Raw genomic sequence first — 22,818 nt, 5'->3', positions numbered from 1 at the left:
GGCCCTTACTCATGACTCTGAGTGACCCAGTTCCAAAGTCCATTCCATTTGTATTAAAAAAAATTGCCTTGGGCAAAAAACAAAAACATACTTACCAAAGAAGAGGGAGGCCTCTGGATTTCGTAGAGGTTTCCTGTGTCCTCCTCGTCACTGCTCAGCCCTCCAGAATATTGGGCTGCGTGAGCAGGGCTGCGTCTGCGCAGTAGCACAGAGCCGCTCATGCACGCCTGTGCAACTATGGCTGGGCACATACCTAAAGAAGTGCGCTGCCTGATCTTCGACAAGCCCCGTCAGTAATCTTTGGGTGTCCTTGCTCGGCAACCGGGGACTAGAGGACAGCATGGGAAGCCTCATAGGATCCAGAGGCCTCCCTCTTTTTCGGTAAGTACTGTATGTCTTAAGGCCAAGGTTCGCCTCAGGAACACATTCTCATTCACGTGTTTACATTAGAACAGGGGTGTCGAACCCGAATACAGTGGGCCGAATTTAAGCTCTGGGACCAAGTCGCAGGGTGATCCCAATGTCTAGAGGCCACTTCTCTCCCTTATAAAGTTCCCTGGTGGCTAATAGTCCCCCTCCATCCCCTATATAGTTCCCGGATGTTTAGTGGTCCTCCCTCATGTATACAATTCCCTGATTTTAGTGGTCTTCCCTCCCTTATACAGTTTCCCGGTGATTAGTGGTCCATCTTCCCCTATCCAGTTTCCTGGTGTCTAATGGCCCCCTTCCCTCACTTATACAGTTCCCTAGTATCTAGTGCTGTCCCCCTCCCCATATGGCTTCCCTGGTGATCTAAGACTTACCCTCCAATATAGCTTCTCTGGTGTTCTAGAGTGGGCCAAACATAATGCAAAGTAGGGAAACCACCTGAGGGCCAAATCTAATAGCTCCGAGGGCCAGATTTGGCCCACGGACAGGAGTTTGACATGTATGCATTAGAGCCTATGGAGTAAGTTCAGCCATCCTTTAAACCTATTTTCTTAGAACCTCTACAGGTGCCCTCAGATCTTTTAAAGAGGAACTGTAGTGAAAATAACAATGCTAAAAATAGCTATTTTTTTTTTCCTTTTTTTTTTTTTACAATATTCATTTATAGATTATTTAGTCAGTGTTTGCCCATTGTAAAATGTTTCCTCTTCCTTATTTACATTCAGAAATGTATCACTGGTGGGGACATCTTTAGTTTAGTTCCAGGTGATCTGTACAGAATGTTCGTTACTGTGCGTTCTATGCAGAGAGGGAGATATTGCTTACTTGGCAGTTGGGAAAAAGCAGATCAGCTGATTTCGGCCGCGCGCCTCTAAGAGCCGAGCGCCGAAACTGGGCGCCCCATAGCAGCAATGCAATGCTGCGCGGGGCGCGTAGCGGTTATTCGGGGCTCTGGCGGCTGCCAGACCCAGAATTACATCTCCCTCTGAGTTGCAACAACTCAGAGGGGGAATAGTATTTAACGCCGCCTCGCAGTTTAGCGGCAGCGGTGAGAGCAGTCATTCGACTCTCACTGTGCCGAACAGAGCGGTGCCGAAATAATATGCACCTAGGAAAAAGCTGTTATTTCCCACAATGCTACGAGGTACAGACAAACTGTCAGGACCATGGTTAGGACCTCACACTATGGGAGGGGTTTCACCACAATATCAGCCATACAGAGCCCCCTGATGATCTGTTCAAGAAAGGATAAATATTTCTCATGGGAAAGTATCAGCTACTGATTGGAATAAAAGTTCAATCCTTGGTTAAAAGGTTTCTGGATAGGCTATTTATATTTTTATATACGATCATCAAATCCCTCCTTTGAGGCAAACTGGAACTGAAAATAAACTCAAGAGATAAATAATTGTATGAGTAGCAACAATGGTATAACCCTAAAAGGTGTACAGCAGCCATGTGAGTGTGGTGTAAAATCTTCTTTATTCTGCTCCCAACAAAAAGAAATAGTGATTATGTTTTTCAGCACTACTTTCCTATCAGCATTGTTTGCACAGTGTTTTGTTTCTGTTTATTTTCAGGAGTGCCTTAGCTGCACTCACCTGCCTCATATGCATGCATGAAGAACTGAGTTTTGTAACACTACGCAGGCAAGTTCTAATTAGTTTGATTCCCAGCTCAAGCCAGTATGTAAAAAACAGCAAGAAGCCCGTGGAGCGCACCCTAGTGGCTGCAGCCCTGAAGCGCTTTGAGTCCGCCAGGAGAAAAGCAGGACATAAATGTTCTTGTCATGTCTCTTACCATTAAACAGTTCACAATCTTTGAATAACGTAAGGCCATGTTTGTGGGTCTGGAGGACCTTAGGCCGGTTTCACACCGCCGAGTGGTGGCAGCGGTGCGGCCCAGGGGCCACATCGCACCACCAAAAACAAGCCTTCGGGGGTTTCCGTGTTAATACGCGGTAATCTCCATTTGGCAGCCAGTCAAGCAGGAGGTGACGCTCACTTCCTTTGGCCGAAGCGATCACCTCTGTGGAAGCCTATTGCTAAAACGTGCTGCGGCATTTTAAACACACACGCGTCGTCATAGATTTACATGACTTTCAATCCGCCGCACAGTAACATAGATTTGCAATTGTGTTGGGGATGCAGCAAAAACATCACTTCCGTCACATCGCCTCACACCGATATGGAAGTCCCCATAGACTTTCATTGCCCTGTGGTGGGGTGCGGTAAAAATACCGCACTGCACTGTCCCAGAGTGAAAGGGCCCTCAGAAGATGTGGACCATTGTATAAATCCTTTGTTTTGCTGCTTGGGTCTGTTGGCATCCTGCTTCTATTATACAAACAAACATTGCACTGACATTTTTCTAGTAGTGTGAATGGGTAGCATGAGGAGGTATTCTGCTCCTGATCTATACAGATGAGGTAGACTCTCATTCTCCTACTGAGACCATGAATGGCCCATGTAGCCAATACAGCCATGTTACTTGTAAGTAAGGCAAATATGGTGCACTGGCATGTTTCATGCAATGCGAATGAATAGGACAATGTTACACACTGTATAAACTGAAGCTAAAAAAAAAAAAAAAAAAGCTTCACTGCTTGTTGCTTCCAGTTAAATCAAAAAGGAACAGAGAGCGCTGACACACTGTTTATAGTGTAAATACATGGGGTGTGCTGACAAGCTGCTCCTTATTGCACTAGAATTTCCTTCTGCTGGAAATAAATACGATAGCAAAGTATTGCTGAAGAAGACAACAAGATCCCCTAACGTCTGTTTACAATGCGCAAACATAGGGAGCCTTACCTTACTACTGCTCATCACATGGCAAAGTGATGGGGTACACTGGCATATTCCAAATAAGGAGACTGCACTGACAGCTTCAATCCACTAAGACACATGCGGTAAAAAGTAAAGTGTTGGTAAAATACCGCATTTCGTGTTTTGTTTTTTGTTTTTTATAATTCACTAAGATTTTCACACCTGTGGTAACAGATTGGCAATTTACTGAAAAACTACGATTTTTACCTTATGTGGTATTTCATTTGGTATTTTAAAGGGAACCCGAGATGGGCGTTGTGAGGTTATTTATATACTTACCTGGGGCTTCCTTCAGACCCATTAGGTGGGTGGGGTGCCTCGTCGTCCTCTCCAGCAACTACGCTCTCTAGTAAATCCCCCTGGTAATCCGGCTGGCTGCGCTCTTCTGCACATGCTCAGCCATGCAAGTGCCCCACATCACACTCCTGCAGCCGGGAGGGTTCTGCGCCTGCGTAGTACTGTGCAGGCGCAGAATGTTTCCAGGCACAGGAGCACGGTGGGGGTCCAAATGCAGCCGGACCGCGCATGCGCGGGAGTGCACAACTGGCCAGATTACCGGGGGGGGGGGGGGGGGTTTCCAAGAGAATGGAGCGGCCAAAGAGGAAGACGAGGGACTCCACAAACCTAATGTGGCTGGAAGAAGCCCCAGGTAAGTATAAATAACACCACAACGCCAATCTTAGGTACACTTTAAGGTGGCCATACACTGGTCGATTTGCCATCAGATCCGACCAACAGATATACAATCCCTCTCTGATCAGAGAGGGATTGTATGGCTGCCTTTACTGCAAACAGATGGTGAATCGATTTCAGCATGAAACCGACCACAATCTGTGAAGGAAGGAAGGAGCCGAGCACGGAGAAGGGACAGCAGAGACCAGGGGATACGCGCCGGCCGGAGCAGGTAATGTATTGCCGCTAGCGTCGGTCATTCGAATGCCGCTATTGACGCACTCCCGACCCGCCGATCGAACGAAATCTTCCACACGGACGGGACGATCGTTCTGTCAGCATTTGCGCAACGATTTCACAGCAGATTCGATCACAGTGATCGAATCTGCTGTATATCAGCGGGAAAATCGTTGTGTGTGGGCCCCTTTAAGCAATCATGCGGTGTTTAATTCAATATTTTAAGCAATCATGCGGTATTTCATTTGGAATTTGATGGATTCTTGCAGTGCAGGGAAAATGGATGAAAGATTTGATACAGATAGCATTTTCTTTATTATACTGATAAGTAAAGCCAATTAAAACCATTAGTATCTTATTAACCATTTACAAATACTGCATAGGGTAATAATAATATTGTAAAATTAAGAAAATATGTTTTTATTATATTAGTTTATTTGGTTTTCACCTTTTTCTCTGCTCTGTTTCCTCCCTTCTACAACTTTCATACTGTATGAAATACTGGATAATATGAAATATACAGGATAAAGGTACTGGATACACTGGCATACTGCACGCAGGATAAATGCACTGGATACACTGGCATACTGCACGCAGGATAAATGTACTGGATACACTGGCATACTGCACCCAGGATAAATGCACTGGATACACTGGCATACTGCACGCAGGATAAATGTACTGGATACACTGGCATACTGCACGCAGGATAAATGTACTGGATACACTGGCATACTGCACGCAGGATAAATGCACTGGATACACTGGCATACTGCACCCAGGATAAATGCACTGGATACACTGGCATACTGCACCCAGGATAAATGTACTGGATACACTGGCATACTGCACGCAGGATAAATGCACTGGATACACTGGCATACTGCACGCAGGATAAATGCACTGGATACACTGGCATACTGCACCCAGGATAAATGCACTGGATACACTGGCATACTGCACGCAGGATAAATGCACTGGATACACTGGCATACTGCACCCAGGATTAATGCACTGGATACACTGGCATACTGCACCCAGGATAAATGCACTGGATACACTGGCATACTGCACGCAGGATAAATGCACTGGATACACTGGCATACTGCACGCAGGATAAATGTACTGGATACACTGGCATACTGCACGCAGGATAAATGTACTGGATACACTGGCATACTGCACGCAGGATAAATGTACTGGATACACTGGCATACTGCACCCAGGATAAATGCACTGGTACACTGGCATACTGCACGCAGGATAAATGCACTGGATACACTGGCATACTGCACGCAGGATAAATGCACTGGATACACTGGCATACTGCACCCAGGATAAATGCACTGGATACACTGGCATACTGCACCCAGGATAAATGTACTGGATACACTGGCATACTGCACGCAGGATAAATGTACTGGATACACTGGCATACTGCACGCAGGATTAATGTACTGGATACACTGGCATACTGCACGCAGGATAAATGCACTGGATACACTGGCATACTGCACGCAGGATAAATGCACTGGATACACTGGCATACTGCACGCAGGATAAATGCACTGGATACACTGGCATACTGCACGCAGGATAAATGCACTGGATACACTGGCATACTGCACCCAGGATAAATGCACTGGATACACTGGCATACTGCACGCAGGATAAATGCACTGGATACACTGGCATACTGCACCCAGGATAAATGCACTGGATACACTGGCATACTGCACGCAGGATAAATGCACTGGATACACTGGCATACTGCACCCAGGATAAATGCACTGGATACACTGGCATACTGCACGCAGGATAAATGTACTGGATACACTGGCATACTGCACGCAGGATAAATGTACTGGATACACTGGCATACTGCACCCAGGATAAATGCACTGGATACACTGGCATACTGCACGCAGGATAAATGTACTGGATACACTGGCATACTGCACGCAGGATAAATGTACTGGATACACTGGCATACTGCACGCAGGATAAATGCACTGGATACACTGGCATACTGCACGCAGGATAAATGCACTGGATACACTGGCATACTGCACGCAAGATGAATTCGCTGGATACACTGGCATACTGCACGCAAGATGAATTCGCTGGATACACTGGCATACTGTGCACAGGGTAAATTAACTGGATACCCTGGCGCACTGTACACAGATTAAATGAACTGTACACTGTGGCATACTGAGCTAAGGACACATGAACTGGGTACAATGGCATATGTGCATGGGATAAATTAAATGTACACACTGGCATACTGTGCAGAGGAGAAATTAATTGGTGATACTGGCAGCAACATCACAACAATGGATGAAAAGGCTGTGACCACATCAGGGCCCCTGGCTCTAAGGGGCCCACCTCCAGTCACTGCATTAGCTCCTTCATGCTTATGTATTGGTAATGAAAATCAATACCGGTATGTGCTTTTAATAGTGGTAGTCATTAACAAAAGACCCTGTTGCACTGATTACACCTCTCTCACACGTGGCTGTTCCTGGAAAGCCAGTTTGGTAGTCTGTATTATACAATTACCACACATATAGTGCTGGAGGAAAGGGGGGGGGGGGGGGGAGGAATTCAGTGTAAAATTTGCACTGGGCCACATGGCTCAATAGCCACAACACTGGGCAATGTCACATTGTGCGCTGGATAAATGGGGACCTTGGCATAATGTGCTCTAGATGAATGAACTTAGTACACTGGCATACTGTGTACTGGATAAATTAAATGAGCAAAACTACATGTACACGATACAATGGCATATGGCTGGCAATATATACACGCACAGGAGTTAATGGCATATGGCTGGCAGTATATACGTACAGGATACAATGGCATATGGCTCGCAGTATATACATACAGGATACAATGGCATATGGCTCGCAGTATATACATACAGGATACAATGGCATATGGCTGGCAATATATACACGCACAGGAGTCAATGGCATATGGTTGGCAGTATATAAGTACAGGATACTATGGCACATGGCTGGCTGTATATAAGTACAGGATACTATGGCACATGGCTGGCAGTATATAAGTACAGGATACTATGGCACATGGCTGGCAGTATATAAGTACAGGATACTATGGCACATGGCTGGCAGTATATAAGTACAGGATACTATGGCATATGGCTGGCAGTATATACATACAGGATACAATGGCATATGGCTGGCAATATATACACGCACAGGAGTCAATGGCATATGGTTGGCAGTATATAAGTACAGGATACTATGGCACATGGCTGGCTGTATATAAGTACAGGATACTATGGCACATGGCTGGCAGTATATAAGTACAGGATACTACGGCATATGGCTGGCAGTATATAAGTACAGGATACTATGGCATATGGCTGGCAGTATATAAGTACAGGATACTATGGCACATGGCTGGCAGTATATAAGTACAGGATACTACGGCACATGGCTAGCAGTATATAAGTACAGGATACTATGGCACATGGCTGGCAGTATATATGTACAGGATACAATGGCAGCAGTATATACGTACAGGATACAATGGTATATGGCTGGCAGTATATACATAGAGGATACAATGGTATATGGCTGGCAGTATATACATAGAGGATACAATGGCATATGGCTGGCAGTATATAAGTACAGGATACAATGGCATATGGCTAGCAGTATATATGTACAGGATACAATGGCATATGGCTGGCAGTATATAAGTACAGGATACAATGGCATATGGCTGACAGTATATACGTACAGGATACTATGGCATATGGCTGGCAGTATAGAAGTACAGGATACTATGGCACATGGCTGGCAGTATATAAGTACAGGATACTATGGCACATGGCTAGCAGTGTATACGTACAGGGTACTATGGCATATGGCTGCCAGTATATATACGTACACGATGCAATGACATCTAGCTATCAGGAAAACCTCACAGGCAGGACTATGCACAGAATCTACTGACATAACAGAATACACATGTAAATAAAACATAGTATATAACAGAATCTATTGGTTAGCAGCATGGCACAAGTACCGGACACACTGGTATAAAACAGAATGCACTAGCTAGCAGCAGGACCAATGTACAAAATACATTGGCTGCAGCAAAATACATCTGGCTAGCAGCAAGGACAGGTACATAATACATAGAATACATTGGCTTGCAGCAGAATAGTGTGCTAACAGCACAACACCTTTGTAGAATCCATTGGCTGGCAGCAGGGCACATGTACAGGATAGACTGACATGATAGAAAGCATTAGCTAGCAGCAGGACACATGTACAGAATATATAAAATACATTGGCTAGCAGCAGGACACATACAGGATACACTGACATTGACATATTCTAGAATACATTGGCTAGCAGCAGGACATATGTAGTGTATATTGGTCAGCAGCATTTGGAGTTTGCACAGGCTGGCAGCAGGGAGCATGTACAAGATACACTGACATACTCTACTGCTGTTGACATATTGGCTAGCAGCAGGACACATATACAGGATACACTGACATTGGCATATAATAAAATACATTGATACAATGGCTAGCAGCAGGAGGACATCTGTATAGAATGTACTGGTTAGCAGCACACATTTGGAGAATCCACTGGCTGGCATGAGGGCACATGTACAGGATATACTGACATAGTATAGAATACATTGGCTAGCAGCAGGACACATACTGTATATAGTGCATTGGTCAGCAGCACAGCGCATTTGAAAAATCCACTGGCTGGCAGCAGGATACACTGACAAACTCTATTGCCATATACTGTAATATTATACATTGACTAGTAGCAGGACACATGTACAGAATACACTGCTACTGACATAGAATACACTGGCTATCAGTGGAACACATCTACAGAATATACTGGTTAGCAGCACAGCACAATTGGAGAATACACTGGCTGGCAGCAGGATACACTGACACTGAAATACTCCACTGCCATATACTGTAATATAATACACTGACTAGCAGCAGGGCACATGTACAGGATACACTACTATTGACATAGAATACACTGACTAGCAGCAGAACACATGTACAGAATATACTGATTAGCAACACAGCACATTTGGAGAATCCACTGGCTGGCAGCAGGGCAGTGGCACATGTATAGTGTATATGGTTAGCAGCACAGCACAGTTGGAGAATGCACTGGCTGGCAGCAGGATACACTGACATACTCTACTGCCATATACCGTAATATAATACACTAACTAGCAGCAGGACACATGTACAGGATACACTTCTAATGACAAGGTATATTAGCAGCACAGCACATTTGGAGAATCCGCTGGCTGGCAGCAGGGCACATGTATAGTGTATATGGTTAGCAGCACAGCACATTTGGAGAATCCGTTGGCTGGCTGGCAGCAGGGCACATGTAGCTGGCTGACAGCAGTAATTAATGAGATGCAGTGAGTCAGTGACTCTGCAGTGGCAGCGCACCACCTGTGTGTACTCAGCAGCACTGTGTGTCACTCACCGGGCCATTGGTGGAAGTGGCCGCTGCCGTCTCCTCGCTCTCAGACAGGGAAGGTGACGGGCCATAGACAGAGCTCCGTCTCCGCAGGGTCAGGCCGCTCCGCAGCAGAGAAGGCAGCTCCCTCAGCTTGTGCTTCAGCTGCGCTTGTTGCTCCCGGACGCTGCGGCTCCGGCACAGGGAAGGGATGGCGGTTGGTCCTGCAGGGGACACACTGCTGTCCGAGGTGGGCTGCATCTTCCTGCTCCTCACCTGCTGCCCTACAGTCATACTGGAGCCGTGCCGTGCTGCAGAGGCATGTTCCAGCTGGCACCGGCTGGCTGCAGCCCTCCTCTCTCTCAGCAGCTAGAGCACGATGTATCTGCAGGCTGAAGCCTCACCTACTATTGTCAGACGCAGCATATACACAAACACACCCCTGCCTGCCTGGCTAGCACAGGAGGGGAGGGAATACTACTGCAAAGCTCATCCTGCTGCTTGCCAAGAGAGAAAACCTCTCCAAATAGCCCACAGCTCATTTACATTTACCTCCAAATACTCCTCTCAGTTCAGGAGGCTACTGCTCTGTGATGCAGATAGTAGGCGGGCTGCTCATAAGGCACAGTCATCTCTAATGCCCCATGTGCTGCACACGCCAGATTATCCATTACCACAGAAAACACTGCAACTCCCAGATAAATGCAGCATGCTGAGTATTTTTAGTTTCACATTGGAGAAATGAATAAGAGACCTGCTGAGTGTGCATCCCAGGAATGACAGGATAATGCAAGGTGCATCTCCTCAGACTGATGGGAGGCTTGGTAATGGAATCAGTAATAGCAGAGACCTATTATGCTAACTGTTCATTTCACAAATGGCATTTTTCAGATGTTATCGCTTATTAAATGCTGCTTTGTGGCTTGCGGAGACAGATTACTGGCTGCTAAAGGAAATAGAAGAATGCGCTGTCACCTTTATGAGGTGACCTTTGCAGGATGGAAGCGTTTAAGGAGATTTAACGAAAAAGGTCAAAGGCACCGGAAATCTCTCAGGTATATAAAGAGCACCCTTTGTAAATATATAACAACAGGTGTGGCACTCTAGGTGTACTGGTGTAACCCTGTGTGTAAGTAATTTGCAACAGACACACACACACACCAGGGGTTACATATGCATTTAATTTTTGTGGAAAGTGCTGCTGTAAAGGGAGCCTGCAGGTGCTGCCAGGGGGAGCCCATGAGCAGGAAAGAGGACAGAGAAACTGGGCATGCAGCACTGGGGAAGTAACAGTTGGGTTTTGGCAGTTGAAGGCTAGTAAGGGGGAGGAGCCTATGTTAGAGGTGCCTGGTGCATCACTGACCAATTACTGTTATATACCCCTGTCTATTGCCTGATGAGGCAGGTTATACCTGCAAAACGTGTTGCAATTATTTCAGGAGTATGTCAATAAATTAATGTCATTTTGAAAATGAAAGTTTTTGTGTCTGCTTTTAGGGGGCAAGTCCACCGCTGCCTTCCAAGCAATTTTAAGTATTTTAGTTCATTTTATTCTTTTGGCGCCTCAGTTTACTATCTACAACATTGAGTGTGACATCCCTGAAGTGAGCACGTGCCCGAATCCCAGTGTTTCCTGCTAGGTCCACTATTTCTTATAACTTAGTAGTCGCAGCCAGATTGCAGGGAGCAAGAAGAGGCCGTTGGTCTATAGGATTTCCCGCTGGGTCCCCTCAGTTAGACTAGCACCGTAATGAGAAGATTCCATTTGGATTGAAAGGGTAGGTTTGGCATAAGCTGCACCTGTGGGCAATGTCCTTGGACATATAATGGGCAGAAGAACATCCCATGGGGCTGTAAAACAATTGATGCACTGATCTTTATTCAGGAAGGTGATCTTTAGACAGCGGAAGGGTTTCAGTGTATTACACTGCTTTTTGGGGAATACCAGAGTGGACCCAGACACGTAAATTCAATACAAATAGTTTGGCAAAATTAAACTTTTGTACAGACTACTAGCTAAAACTAGCATTATGACTTCATGGTTCTGAGTGACTAGGTAGCCTAACCCAGACTTGTCCCCTTTTCCTAACTATAACTCTATTTTTGCTTAATAACCTTAAACCTTTCCTTGCCCCTAAAATTCCATAATTTGAACCTTAAGCCTACCCATACTCAAAAGTCTAACTCTAACTTGAAGGTAAATTTCCCATTCATTATAACATTTCCATAAATATAGATTAGGGCTTTACAAATCTTTTTGTAATGTAATGTTTATGAAAAGTCACATGCCCAAATATTTGTAGCAAAGTAAAAGGATAAAAAAACTATTGAAGATGATATATCAGGTGGCAGAAGTTATAGCAAATGAGTGACTGTGTGTGCCCAGTGCCAATGCATTTTGCCCATTCGCACTGAGCAAAAAAGTATCTCATACAGTTGCTGAGATACAGAGGCTACCAATAAATTCAGAGCATGATACAGAATCAAGTATGAAGAAATTGCCAGTAGCTTATTTCGTACAACCCTCAATGGAAATCTCACGTTCCAAAAATGTACTGGTAAGGTAATTAGGTCATAGCAAGGAAATGGACAGCGCTACTTAAAAACAGGAAAGTGCCTACCTGCAAAAGAGTGCAAGCCCCACTTGTGGAGTCGAATACACACCGAGCATACACATGACCTGTCTACCACTGGAGGAGGATGTTAGTTTCCCTTAACAGCTTGCATGCAACCTATTAAGTACTCGTCCCTCCCACTGCGAAGAAGTCGATCCTCCAAGGTAATTAGGTCCCCCTCCATATTGGCCTTAGATTATGATAGGGGCATTAGACTATGACTATGGTAGGGTTTGTGGGCTCCTCTGAGGAACAGTTACAGAAATGGCTATGTACTCTGTAAAGCACTGTGGAAAAACTGTATATATACACAATAATAATAATAATAAATATTACAGATCAGGACGGAGTCAAAGAGTTTGAGCAATTTTGGGTACCTGGAGTTTGAGTCGGTGGTTTCATAAAAATGAGGAGTCGGATGATTTTTGTACCAACTCCACAGCCCTTCTAAGTATTAGACTAAGGAGTCGTAGTCGAGGAGTGGGAGCAATTTTGGGTACTTGGAGTCGGATTCAGATGATTTTTGTACCAACTCCACAGCCCTGTCACAGATGCAGGAAGAATTGTTTAAAGATACTATGAGAGTGCAATACATATCACCTCAATGGGGTTATCAGTGTTGCCAAAGCTGGTAAAGAAATGGAAGCTAATTTGTACATGTGGGGGTCTATACTAGCACTAGCAACATGTAATCAAATCATTTCTGTGTACAGTCTATCTCTCCATGCCTCACAGAGGCTATAGAGCCTATACTACCTGAGGAAATCTACGTCCAGTACTTTCCAAATACATCACTTACTGTGCCTACTTTCAGCTGGTGAGTTATCAGAGACCCTATTCCTGTGTTTGGTTGCCTGCCAGTTACATTTCAATCAACTAGGGTGCAAGGCAGCCAAATTCTCCATTGTGAAGAAAGATTCAGCTATGATGGGTGGAAATCTTTTCACTGCACTGAGTCTACACTTAGTGGATGGTCTTCTCACAATAGCTACATGACATCATATACATCCAGTCTCCAGTGTTTTATCACTTATAGACAAAGCATTGGGCTGTTCAAAGATATTTGCACACAAAATTAAAGTATTTCCAATCAGTGTGTCAGAAGTTAAAGTGTACCCGAGTGGAAGGTCAAGTACAAAATGAGATACTTATCTAAAGAGAGGGAAGCCTCAGGATCCTATTGAGGCTTCCCTCAGTGCTCTGATGTCCCCCGTCGCTGAGCGTGGGCCCCCAGAAGATTAGCAACAAAGCATTGGCGCTAATCATATTGGAGACGCATACCTTCTCTCAGTGTGGCTACGCAGTAGCCATGCAAGCACGCCCATGCATGCACAGTAAGCTGGAGCTCCGTGCTACTGTGCATGCCCAGCCATGCTTACGTGGCTACTGCACAGCCACACTGGTAACAGAGGAGGAGCACAGCCCCTATGTGGAGGGGGGGCTGCGCTCAGCAACACAGGACATCGGACCACAGAGGGAAGCTTCAATAGGATCCTGAGACTTCCCTCTCTTCAGGTTAATATCTTATTTTGAACCCAAGCTTTAGCTCGGGATCCCTTTAAGGCAGCTACCTTTCTATGTCAGAGAAGCTTTCTCCCGTCCCATGAGCTAAAAAAACTAATAGACAAGATGTCATTGAGAAAATTGATGCATCGGAATGTTTCTTTTCCCTATTGTGGTGACCATGAATAAAACAGGAGGCATTAGATTGAGTGTTGACCTTCATGAACCAAATGAAGAGGTTGTTGTGTTGATAGTTAACTCTTGAAGAAGCTTTTTCAGAACTCAGAGGAGCTAACTTCTTTTCTACTTTGGATCTTCAATGCACACATCATCAAGTTCTGCTGGAGGAGGAAAGCAGAGTTCTTGCTGCATTTATTACTCATGAAGGTTTGTTCTGCTTCAAACGTTTACCATATGGCCTGGCTTCAGTATCTAGTTGTTTTCAAAGATTGATGCGTTTAAATCTCAGTAATGTACCTGGTGTACAGTGCTATCTGTATGAAATATGCTCCAACTCTGGATCTTCATCATAAGCACCTCCGCATTGTGTTCAACAGCATTGAATCTGCAGGATCACTCTAAATGCCATCTCAGACAAACACAATTGCCATTCCTGGGTCACATATCACAACAGGCACAGATCCTGAACATGTGACGGCGGTGATACAGGCACCTGCTCCATCTGATTTCCAGAACTTGCTTTCCTTCTTAGGTCTTACTTCATGGTGGAATCAGTAAGAGTATTACCACAAGGAAACACCAGTATGGTCTGGTCAGAGGCTGCTCAGCCCAGTTTTGATAATGTTAAGCAACTCAACATGAACAGAGCAGCATTAGCATTGTATGATCCTTCTTTACCTACTATTGTTACTACTGACAGTGATGCTCTTCAGAGTAGCTACGAGTTCTTAGCTACTGGGAATTGAAATGTTAATAGGGAGCTGGTTAACCAGCTGTGACCGCGGGTGATGGGGTGACTTACCCATAAGTCTGCGAAATCCTCTGCAGTCCATTCACATCACAGGTGAAGTGTTGACCGCGTTCCACGACTCACTACTTCGCTTCCTCCTTCCAGCTTGAAGGAGGAAGTGCAGTAGTGAGTTGTAGAACGCAGCCAACACTTTACCTGTGAAGCAAATAGACCGCAGAGGATCCCGCAGACTTCTGGGTAAGTTAACCCCCCCCATCACCCGCGGTCACAGCTGTTCAATCAGCGCTTTATTAACATTTCAATTCCGAGTAGCTATGAACTCGTAGCTACTCGGGGGAGCATCACTGACTACTGATGATTCAGACTATGGCCTGGGAACTGTCCTTACACAGCGCCATGCAGATCAGGCAGAGAAATCTATTGCATTCCAGAACACTCAGAGGCAGAACATAAATATTCTACTGCTGAAAAAGAAGCTCTAGCAAATGGCAGAAGCAATGGTGAAATTCAGAAAAGAAACTGAGCCCTGTCCTACAACCATACTGCAGGATTAAACATGAATTGGCTCTAATTGATAATTATGTTGGCTGTGGATCTCATTGATTGCTGGTACAAAAGTCTTTGAGAGATTGCCTTATACGTCTTGCTCATGAAAGTCACCAAGGAATAGTACACACAAGGCAAAGACTATGTTTATTGTACTGGTGGCCAGGCATGGATGCCCAAGTACTAACTGAAATAATGAAATTGAGTCTAGCGTTACCTTTCATGACAAATCTGCTGTAACCCAGATGACACAGCTTCTGCCAGTACCATTTACTCATTCTTCATGGGAAAAGCTTATTATTGATGTAGTGGGTATACAGACGAGTATCTGGAGGGATGCAGGCATGACAGGTGCCCCAGGCGACCTCCCTCTTCAATCATCAGGGGGGCGCAGTGCTGCTGACAGCATTCCTGAGTCTAAGGGAGTAACAATCATCCAGCAGCCTGCCCGCAATTTTAGTATTTGCCATGGGCGCTGCCTTGCCTAGATACGCCACTGTGGGTATAGTGGGTCCTTTTGCAGTGGCCCCTGTGGGTTATCACTTTGCTATAACATTAATGGATTACTACAGTAAATGGCCCAAAATTGCCTGTGTGTTATATGCCACCTCTACTACTGCCATTATATTTCATTCTCTACAAAGTTTTCAGCAGGGGATGTAATTCAAAGCAACTGGTGTCAGACAATGGACCACTATTTGTATAATTTATTTGAGTTTAAATATTTTCTGGGAGAGAGAAATATTGTGTATAGGAAAGCATCAATTATCCAAAAGCAAATGGAGATTCACAGAAGTCTTAGCGTAGCTCTTCAGACTGCAAATCTTACAGGTAAACGTTGGAAAGTTTGTACCACAGTGGTACAAACTTTCCAACGTTTACCTGTAAGATTTGCAGTAGTTGTGTGTGCTATTGCTCTGTAAGAACTCTGTGGTCCACAGAGTTCTTACAGAGCAATGGCACACACAACTACTCAAGCATGGCCAGCTGAGCTGTTACATGGCAGACATATGCACAATAAACTTCATGCAGCTGACATACAGTACAACCTCATCACTAACCAGTGCCTCTAACATCATCCGCTGTTAAAACTGTTCAAGGGCAACAAGATAAAGGCAAGGCATATACTGATCTGAAATGCAGTGCTAGAGAAGCCCACTTTCAGCCTAGATCTCTAGTTAGAGTTAAGAGACCTGGAAGGCTGGAATATTGAAACAGGGATAACACAAATTTTCTAACCCGCTTAAAGTGACAAGGCGATGAGGATCTTTTACCTATGAACTATCTGATGGACTGGACATATAAGGAATCCTATTCATCTTGGACCTGTTATGCTGGGAATACACGGTTCATTTCTGCCGTGCATTTTTGCTTTCGATCATTTTTCCCGTTCAATTTCGCTCTCGATTCAGCTCTCGATTCTTATCTTCCTCTCGTTTTTCTTATCTTTTTCCATTCACTTCTATCAGAAATCGAGCGCCAACACAATCGAAAGGGTGATCGGACATGTCGGAAATTATCTATCGAACCGTCTAATCAGCTACAAAACGAACCGTGTATTCCCAGAGGATTTGTCAGAGGATGACCAAACTGAAGAACAGGAAACAGAACTAAACAAATATACTCTAAGACTCAGAAGACTACCTGTGTAAACAAAGGACTATGTGATTTAGTTAATGTGCATATTATAGATTTTTGTTTATAATTACGGTATGTGAGCTCACTTGACATTTATTTAAAGAAACTTTTGTAACAAGAGCAGAATATTTGGTTTTCATACATCTAGCATGCAGATGTCATTATTCTACTTGCTTTTACTGCATAAGATTATTTAGGCTGTTGTGGGGATGTTGGTTCCTGTTCTGCCTGGCTGGACACATAGAGAAAAGCTACTGTTTATGTAGAGACCTTGTGAATCCTGTAAATAGACCTAGTTTCAGTTATTCTGCATCTGTGACTACTGTGGCTACTGAACACAACATTAGTGAATAGATCTCCAAGGTAAGATGTCACAGTTTTGGTGTGTTGCAGGTCATTGGATAATCAGGTCACCCAAGGAAGTCTAGACAGATATTGAAATGATTGTTTATCTGTCTGTCTGATAATTCCACATTGAACACTATGACTTGTCGTTAGATATTTGCCTACCGTATATGGGAAATTTTGCTTTGGCACAATTTCAAGCACATTTAACCCCTGAAAACCATACAAAATTCATCTCCTCTTTGACTTCATTGTATACTGTATTATGGAAATTGTGGCTGTGCAAATACTTTTTTTTGTCTCTGAGGCTGCTTTTACACGTGGAGCAATACAATCTGCACACAGTAAAATAGCAATTGGCATTGCTGTTTATTGGCATTGCTATCTTAACACATGCAGTAGATTGCATTAAAAGGACCGCAAACAAGTTTTAACACATGCGCACTGCAAACGCGGCAAAAATAAAAAATACAAAATGTGCGCAATAACGCACTGCAGCTTCTGCGTCATCAGGGGGAACTTCTGGTGCATTTCTGTCACATTGCATCGCATGGAGTGTGTAATGTCCTATTAGTTGTTATGGCTACTGTGATGAGGTGCATCATTTGGAGGCGATGTAACGCAATGCAACACGGTACATTTAAAAGGGGCCATGAGAAAACATTTTGATAAAGTAAAATACAGATTTCCAGAGCTTCACAGAATACATAGAACAATTTACCTTAAGAGGGGCTTTCTTAACCACTTCAGCCTTCAGTGTCGTTTCACCTTATGCATCCGAGCAACTTTAAACTCCCATTCATTCGCCAATAACTTTATCACTACTTATCAAAATGAAATGATCTATATCTTGTTTTTTTCCGCCACCATTTAGGCTTTCTTAGGGTGGTACATCTTGCTAAAAATATTTTATTATAAGTCCATTTTAACAGGAAGATTAAGAAAAAATTAGAAAAAAATCATTATTTACCAGTTTTCGGCCATTATAGTTTTAAAATAATACATGCTACCGTAATTAAAACACATGTATTTTATTTTCCCATTTGTCCCGGTTATTACACCATTTAAATTATGTCCCTATCACAATGTATGGCGCCGATATTTTATTTGGAAATAAAGGTGCATTTTTTCAGTTTTGCGTCCATCACTTATTACAAGCCCATAATTTAAAGAATAACAGTAATATAGTAGTAATATAGTACTTTACTATAGACATATTAAAAAAAAGTTCAGTCACTATGGTAACTATTTATGTAATTTTTTTTATTGTATGTTTTTTATTTTTTTAACGAAAAAAAATTATGTGTACCTATCAGGGAGTGTGGGAAGTAAGGGGTCAATTTTAAAAGTAAAAACATGTCATTATCTGGAAATTTTTATTTCCAGATGTAATTTTACTATTTGGCCACAAGATGCCCTTGCAGCTCACTTCAGCATGCAGAAATTTCTCTGCAAAGTGGAAGTGATGCGTGGCCGGAACAGAAGGGAGTTGTGAAAGACGGAACCGCCTCGTTGAGGGTGTCAGTCTTTCATACGGGGACTTAGATCAATGAATGGGAACTGTGTTACCATTCATTGATCTCCAGGCTAACGGGGGGGGGAGGGGCAGCGGGAGCGCGCATACCAGGGCTTGGCAGCAGTGCAGGCTATCTTTGGACGGATATATACGTCCAGATAGACTTAAGTGATTAAGGACCCGTTCACACTGGGGATTGCAAAATACTAGCAAAATCGTGTTTTGCCACGGGGATTTTTTCAAGATTTTTATTTTATTTTTACTGGACATTTCAGTGATTTTTTTAGCGATTGCGATTGTTTTTTTTTTGTTTGTTTTTTTAATAATTGTAAGAGCGATCACTCTAAAATCATGAAAATCGCTGCATGCACTGCATTTGCATTATTCTCGAATCGCCAGTGATTACTGCAGTGAGATCACTGCCATGTACTTTTAGTTACACTAGCGCATTTCAAAGCACTAGCAATTGCGGATGACTCGGGAATCAGCGGAAAAAACACCCGCAAATCGTCGTTTGTACAGCAGACAATTGTCTGAATAAAAGATGATCTTCTGCAGCTATCAGCACTCGTGACTCCATCATTATTATCTCCATAGAAAATATGCAGCATCTCTTGCGTAATTTCAGCACCCAGAATGTCTGTTTGAGATCTAGCTGACATTACTGGACTCGTTATCCTGCTTCTGTGGCAGGAATCCTCTGTGGATTGGACAAGGACACTAACAAGCACTAATAATCATACGCGTAAAAATCAATACTCTTTCCTTTGCTGCTGCTCCCCAGAGAGCATTGCAATTCATAAGTGATTGAAGTCTCATATTTTCCTACAATAAACAATCTTGTAGACGCGTGTGGCCTAGCTGACTGAATGGTGGAAGTCATCCAGCATCTTTTTATTACACACTTTAGTTTTGAATATGACTCTTGTGTCGGTTACTCTGTAAGTGCTTTGCCTTAGATGAGCTCTAGATGAGGATAAAAATGATGCAAGTGTAAATATTACAAATCAATGTTGCATGTAGGAATAAGGGCTGGTGCACACGAAGAGCGCTTCTGATCGCTTTTTAAAACGCTTGCACTTTGAAAAATGCTTGGCTAATGTATTTGAATGTGATTGAGCACACCAGAGCGTTGAGCTTTTTACGCAAATGCGCGTCCTGCAGCATTTCTGTGATTTTTGACACGATTCAGCCTCAATTTTAAGTATAGGAAAGTGGAAAATCGCTCTGAAAAGCGCTAGATCAGAGCGATTTTCCAAGCGTTTTTGTTACAGAAGCTGTTCACTTTTTGGTGTGCACTGGCCCTTACAGAGACAAACAGCAGTATGAGCTGAGGATTGTTTAACTCACCCGAATAAGAATTTGCATGATTTGATTAACACCATTGCAATATTAGCTCACCTGGTCAGACGAGAAATAACTCACTTTCCTCCCTCACTTCTTTTTATCTGATTTAATTGGTGATTTGAGATGTGGAAGTCATCGTTTAATGTAAAAAACGAGGGCAAATGAGCGCTACACTTACGTCCTGCTTTAGCCAGGTATCACTCACCTCACAATCAGGGGGCTGCTCCTGTACTTCCTAAGATGCAGAGCACCATACATTACCTCCTGCTGGCAGTGGGACAGATCTTCGTAAAGGTGCCCATACAGCTATCAACTTGGCGGCCGACTGACCATCTCATTCGATAATTATCATTGAATCGGATGAAAATCGGTGCCGCCAAGTACATGCCTGAATGATGATGCAAACAATTTCAGGCCGAGCAGAGGCGTAGCTATGGGTGGGTAAGCGAACGCAGCACTGTGAGGGCCCTCAGCACAGTCACTGCACCCCCAAGCCTGTGGGAGGCAGCTCGCTGGCTGGCAGTAGTGCCTCTGCTCCTCTCCCTCCCTCTACAGAGAAGTGCAGAAGCATTAACAGCTGCGGAAAAAGTGGGGCACATCTGGCTATCTAAAGGGAGGCACATCTGCCTATCTAAACAGGGGAAAGGGGGAACATCTGACTATAGCGTGACACATCTGGCTATCTAAATGGTGGCACATTTGGCTATTTAAAGGGGGGTACTTCAGGCTATCTGAATGGGGAAGGTGTACATTTAACTAACTAAACAAGAGGAAGGGGGGCACATATGGCTATACATATACAGCATTTGTACATTTGACTAATCCCATGACTACGACCACATATGCCTCTGTGGCCGAGCATGTTGATCAGACATACTGCAAGATGTGGTTGATCAGGTGTGCATCGGTAATGGCAAGAGGTGTCTGGATGAGCAACAAAAACCTCCGGCGCTGTCCCACCTAATGCAAAATGTGCCTGTCTGATGCTCTGGGAGGGAGAAGGCGCCCAAAAAATTTGCATTTGAACCTTGGCTACCCAGACACTGCTTTATTTGATCTGAGGAAGCGGACTTGTTGTGTCTGATTATTAAAATGTCTTTCCTATATTGGCGTTGCCCCTTCTTCTTCGAGGTAAGCCATTTTATATTTATTACATCCATGGTTATATTTTGGGGCACCTTCTCCCTCCCACTGATATTGTATACAGCCCCCTAGCTATTAGAGGTTGCTGTCAATCGTTTGTTTTGTGTACCCAAACAATCGTTTTTTCTGGAGTGTGACCCATAAATTTGAAGACAAAGAGCTGGAGTGGGGACGGGATTTCCTCACTTGTTTTTATACTGTGGTTGCTGGTCTTGCAACCCACCTTTGTGAGTACCTCATCACTTTGTATTTATCCAGAACCTGATGTTAATATACTGCACCATAAGGTGCTCCTGGTCTCTCTCTGTGTTTTTCCTGTATCCGTAGGAAGTCTTGGGACTCCTCTGGACTACACACCTCCTCACACTGTCTGATGCACTATACTTTACCTGTCCGTGTCTGCCACTGGCTGCGGGCTCCATCTATGTGGTTGCCAGCAGTGTTTTCGCTCGTCCTAATATCGCTTGCCGTTACCGACGTGCACCTGATCCACCATGATGGCCCAACCTCTTGCAGCATGTTCGATCGAAATGCTTGGCCCAAAATTGGTTGCGTCGTTGATCGGGCATGCACTTGGCGGCACCGATTTTCATCCGATTTGATAATCGTTATCTAATCGGTTGGCTGATCGGTTGTCAAGTCGATAGATGTACGGCCACCTTTAAAGTTGAAGAGAAAAACAGTAAAGGTGAGATTAATCAAGAGAAAAGCTTTGTGAATCAACCCATTACATCTGTACCTGCATTTAACCACTTAAGGACCAGCGGTCTCTGGGCACTTCAGGACCAGAGACCGCTGTTCCAATCCCGACTGAATTCCGACGAATCGCAGCACATACCCGTCGCAACCGCCGTCATCGCCGCTCGCCGGGACCCCCAGGACATAGACTCTGCCTGTCTCTATGACGGCAGAGTCATGTGAGCCGGTCAGGAGCCGCTTTCATTGGCTCCTGACCCTGTTTTTCAATGTAAGCCAATGGGAACAGCTTACATTGAAAGACAGGACCAGGAGCCAATGAAATCGGCTCCTGACCGGCTCACATGACTCTGCCGTCATAGAGACAGGCAGAGCCTGGGAGATGCGGCGAAAATCGTCGGGTTTGAGCAGCGCGATCGGCAGGGAGCGGCGGAGATGGCGAATGCATGCTGCGGACAGTGATTGAAATCTACGCCCTGCCAGCCAAAAGCCCACCAAAACAGGGCGTAGATTTCAATCACTGCGGTCCTTAAATGGTTAAACTTACTAACACAGGTTTGTATGCTGTATGTGTATATTATTATACAGTATGTAGGTATAGCTAGTGTGCCTTATGTCATATATATCTTTTTTACAAAGCAAAACAGGAATTATGGAATCAGGAACAATACTAGTAAGCTGGTTTACGGAAGCATTTTATTAAAAACAGGGGAGAGGCAATGTTTGTTTAGTAAGATGAAGTCACTGAACAGGTGCCGGAAATCCCATTATTCTGGCTTCCCTCTATCATCTCAGTGCTGCTCTATAGGGACATGGAGTCACATGACTGGTGAGCCTCAGTCACTCACAATAGCTGAGCAGTGCTGAAGGTCAAATGATG

At 44.1% G+C, this 22,818-nt stretch overlaps 1 protein-coding gene across 1 annotated transcript in view; it reads right to left on the bottom strand.

Annotated features, from left to right (window-relative positions):
* The window catches only part of RAPGEF5 (Rap guanine nucleotide exchange factor 5), a 430,024-nt gene extending 419,783 nt beyond the window's left edge, over window positions 1–10,241 (bottom strand). Inside the window, exon 1 of the mRNA XM_068235962.1 lies at window positions 9,686–10,241. Within this exon, the coding sequence (XP_068092063.1) occupies window positions 9,686–9,952 (267 nt within the window). The 5' untranslated portion in view covers window positions 9,953–10,241. The remainder of the gene's footprint in view (window positions 1–9,685) is intronic.
* Between the last annotated feature and the right edge of the window lie 12,577 nt (window positions 10,242–22,818).

Source organism: Hyperolius riggenbachi, chromosome 5 (genome assembly GCF_040937935.1).
Source record: "Hyperolius riggenbachi isolate aHypRig1 chromosome 5, aHypRig1.pri, whole genome shotgun sequence".
NCBI classification, from domain to species: domain Eukaryota; kingdom Metazoa; phylum Chordata; class Amphibia; order Anura; family Hyperoliidae; genus Hyperolius; species Hyperolius riggenbachi.
This window is presented reverse-complemented; position numbering and strand designations above follow the sequence as displayed.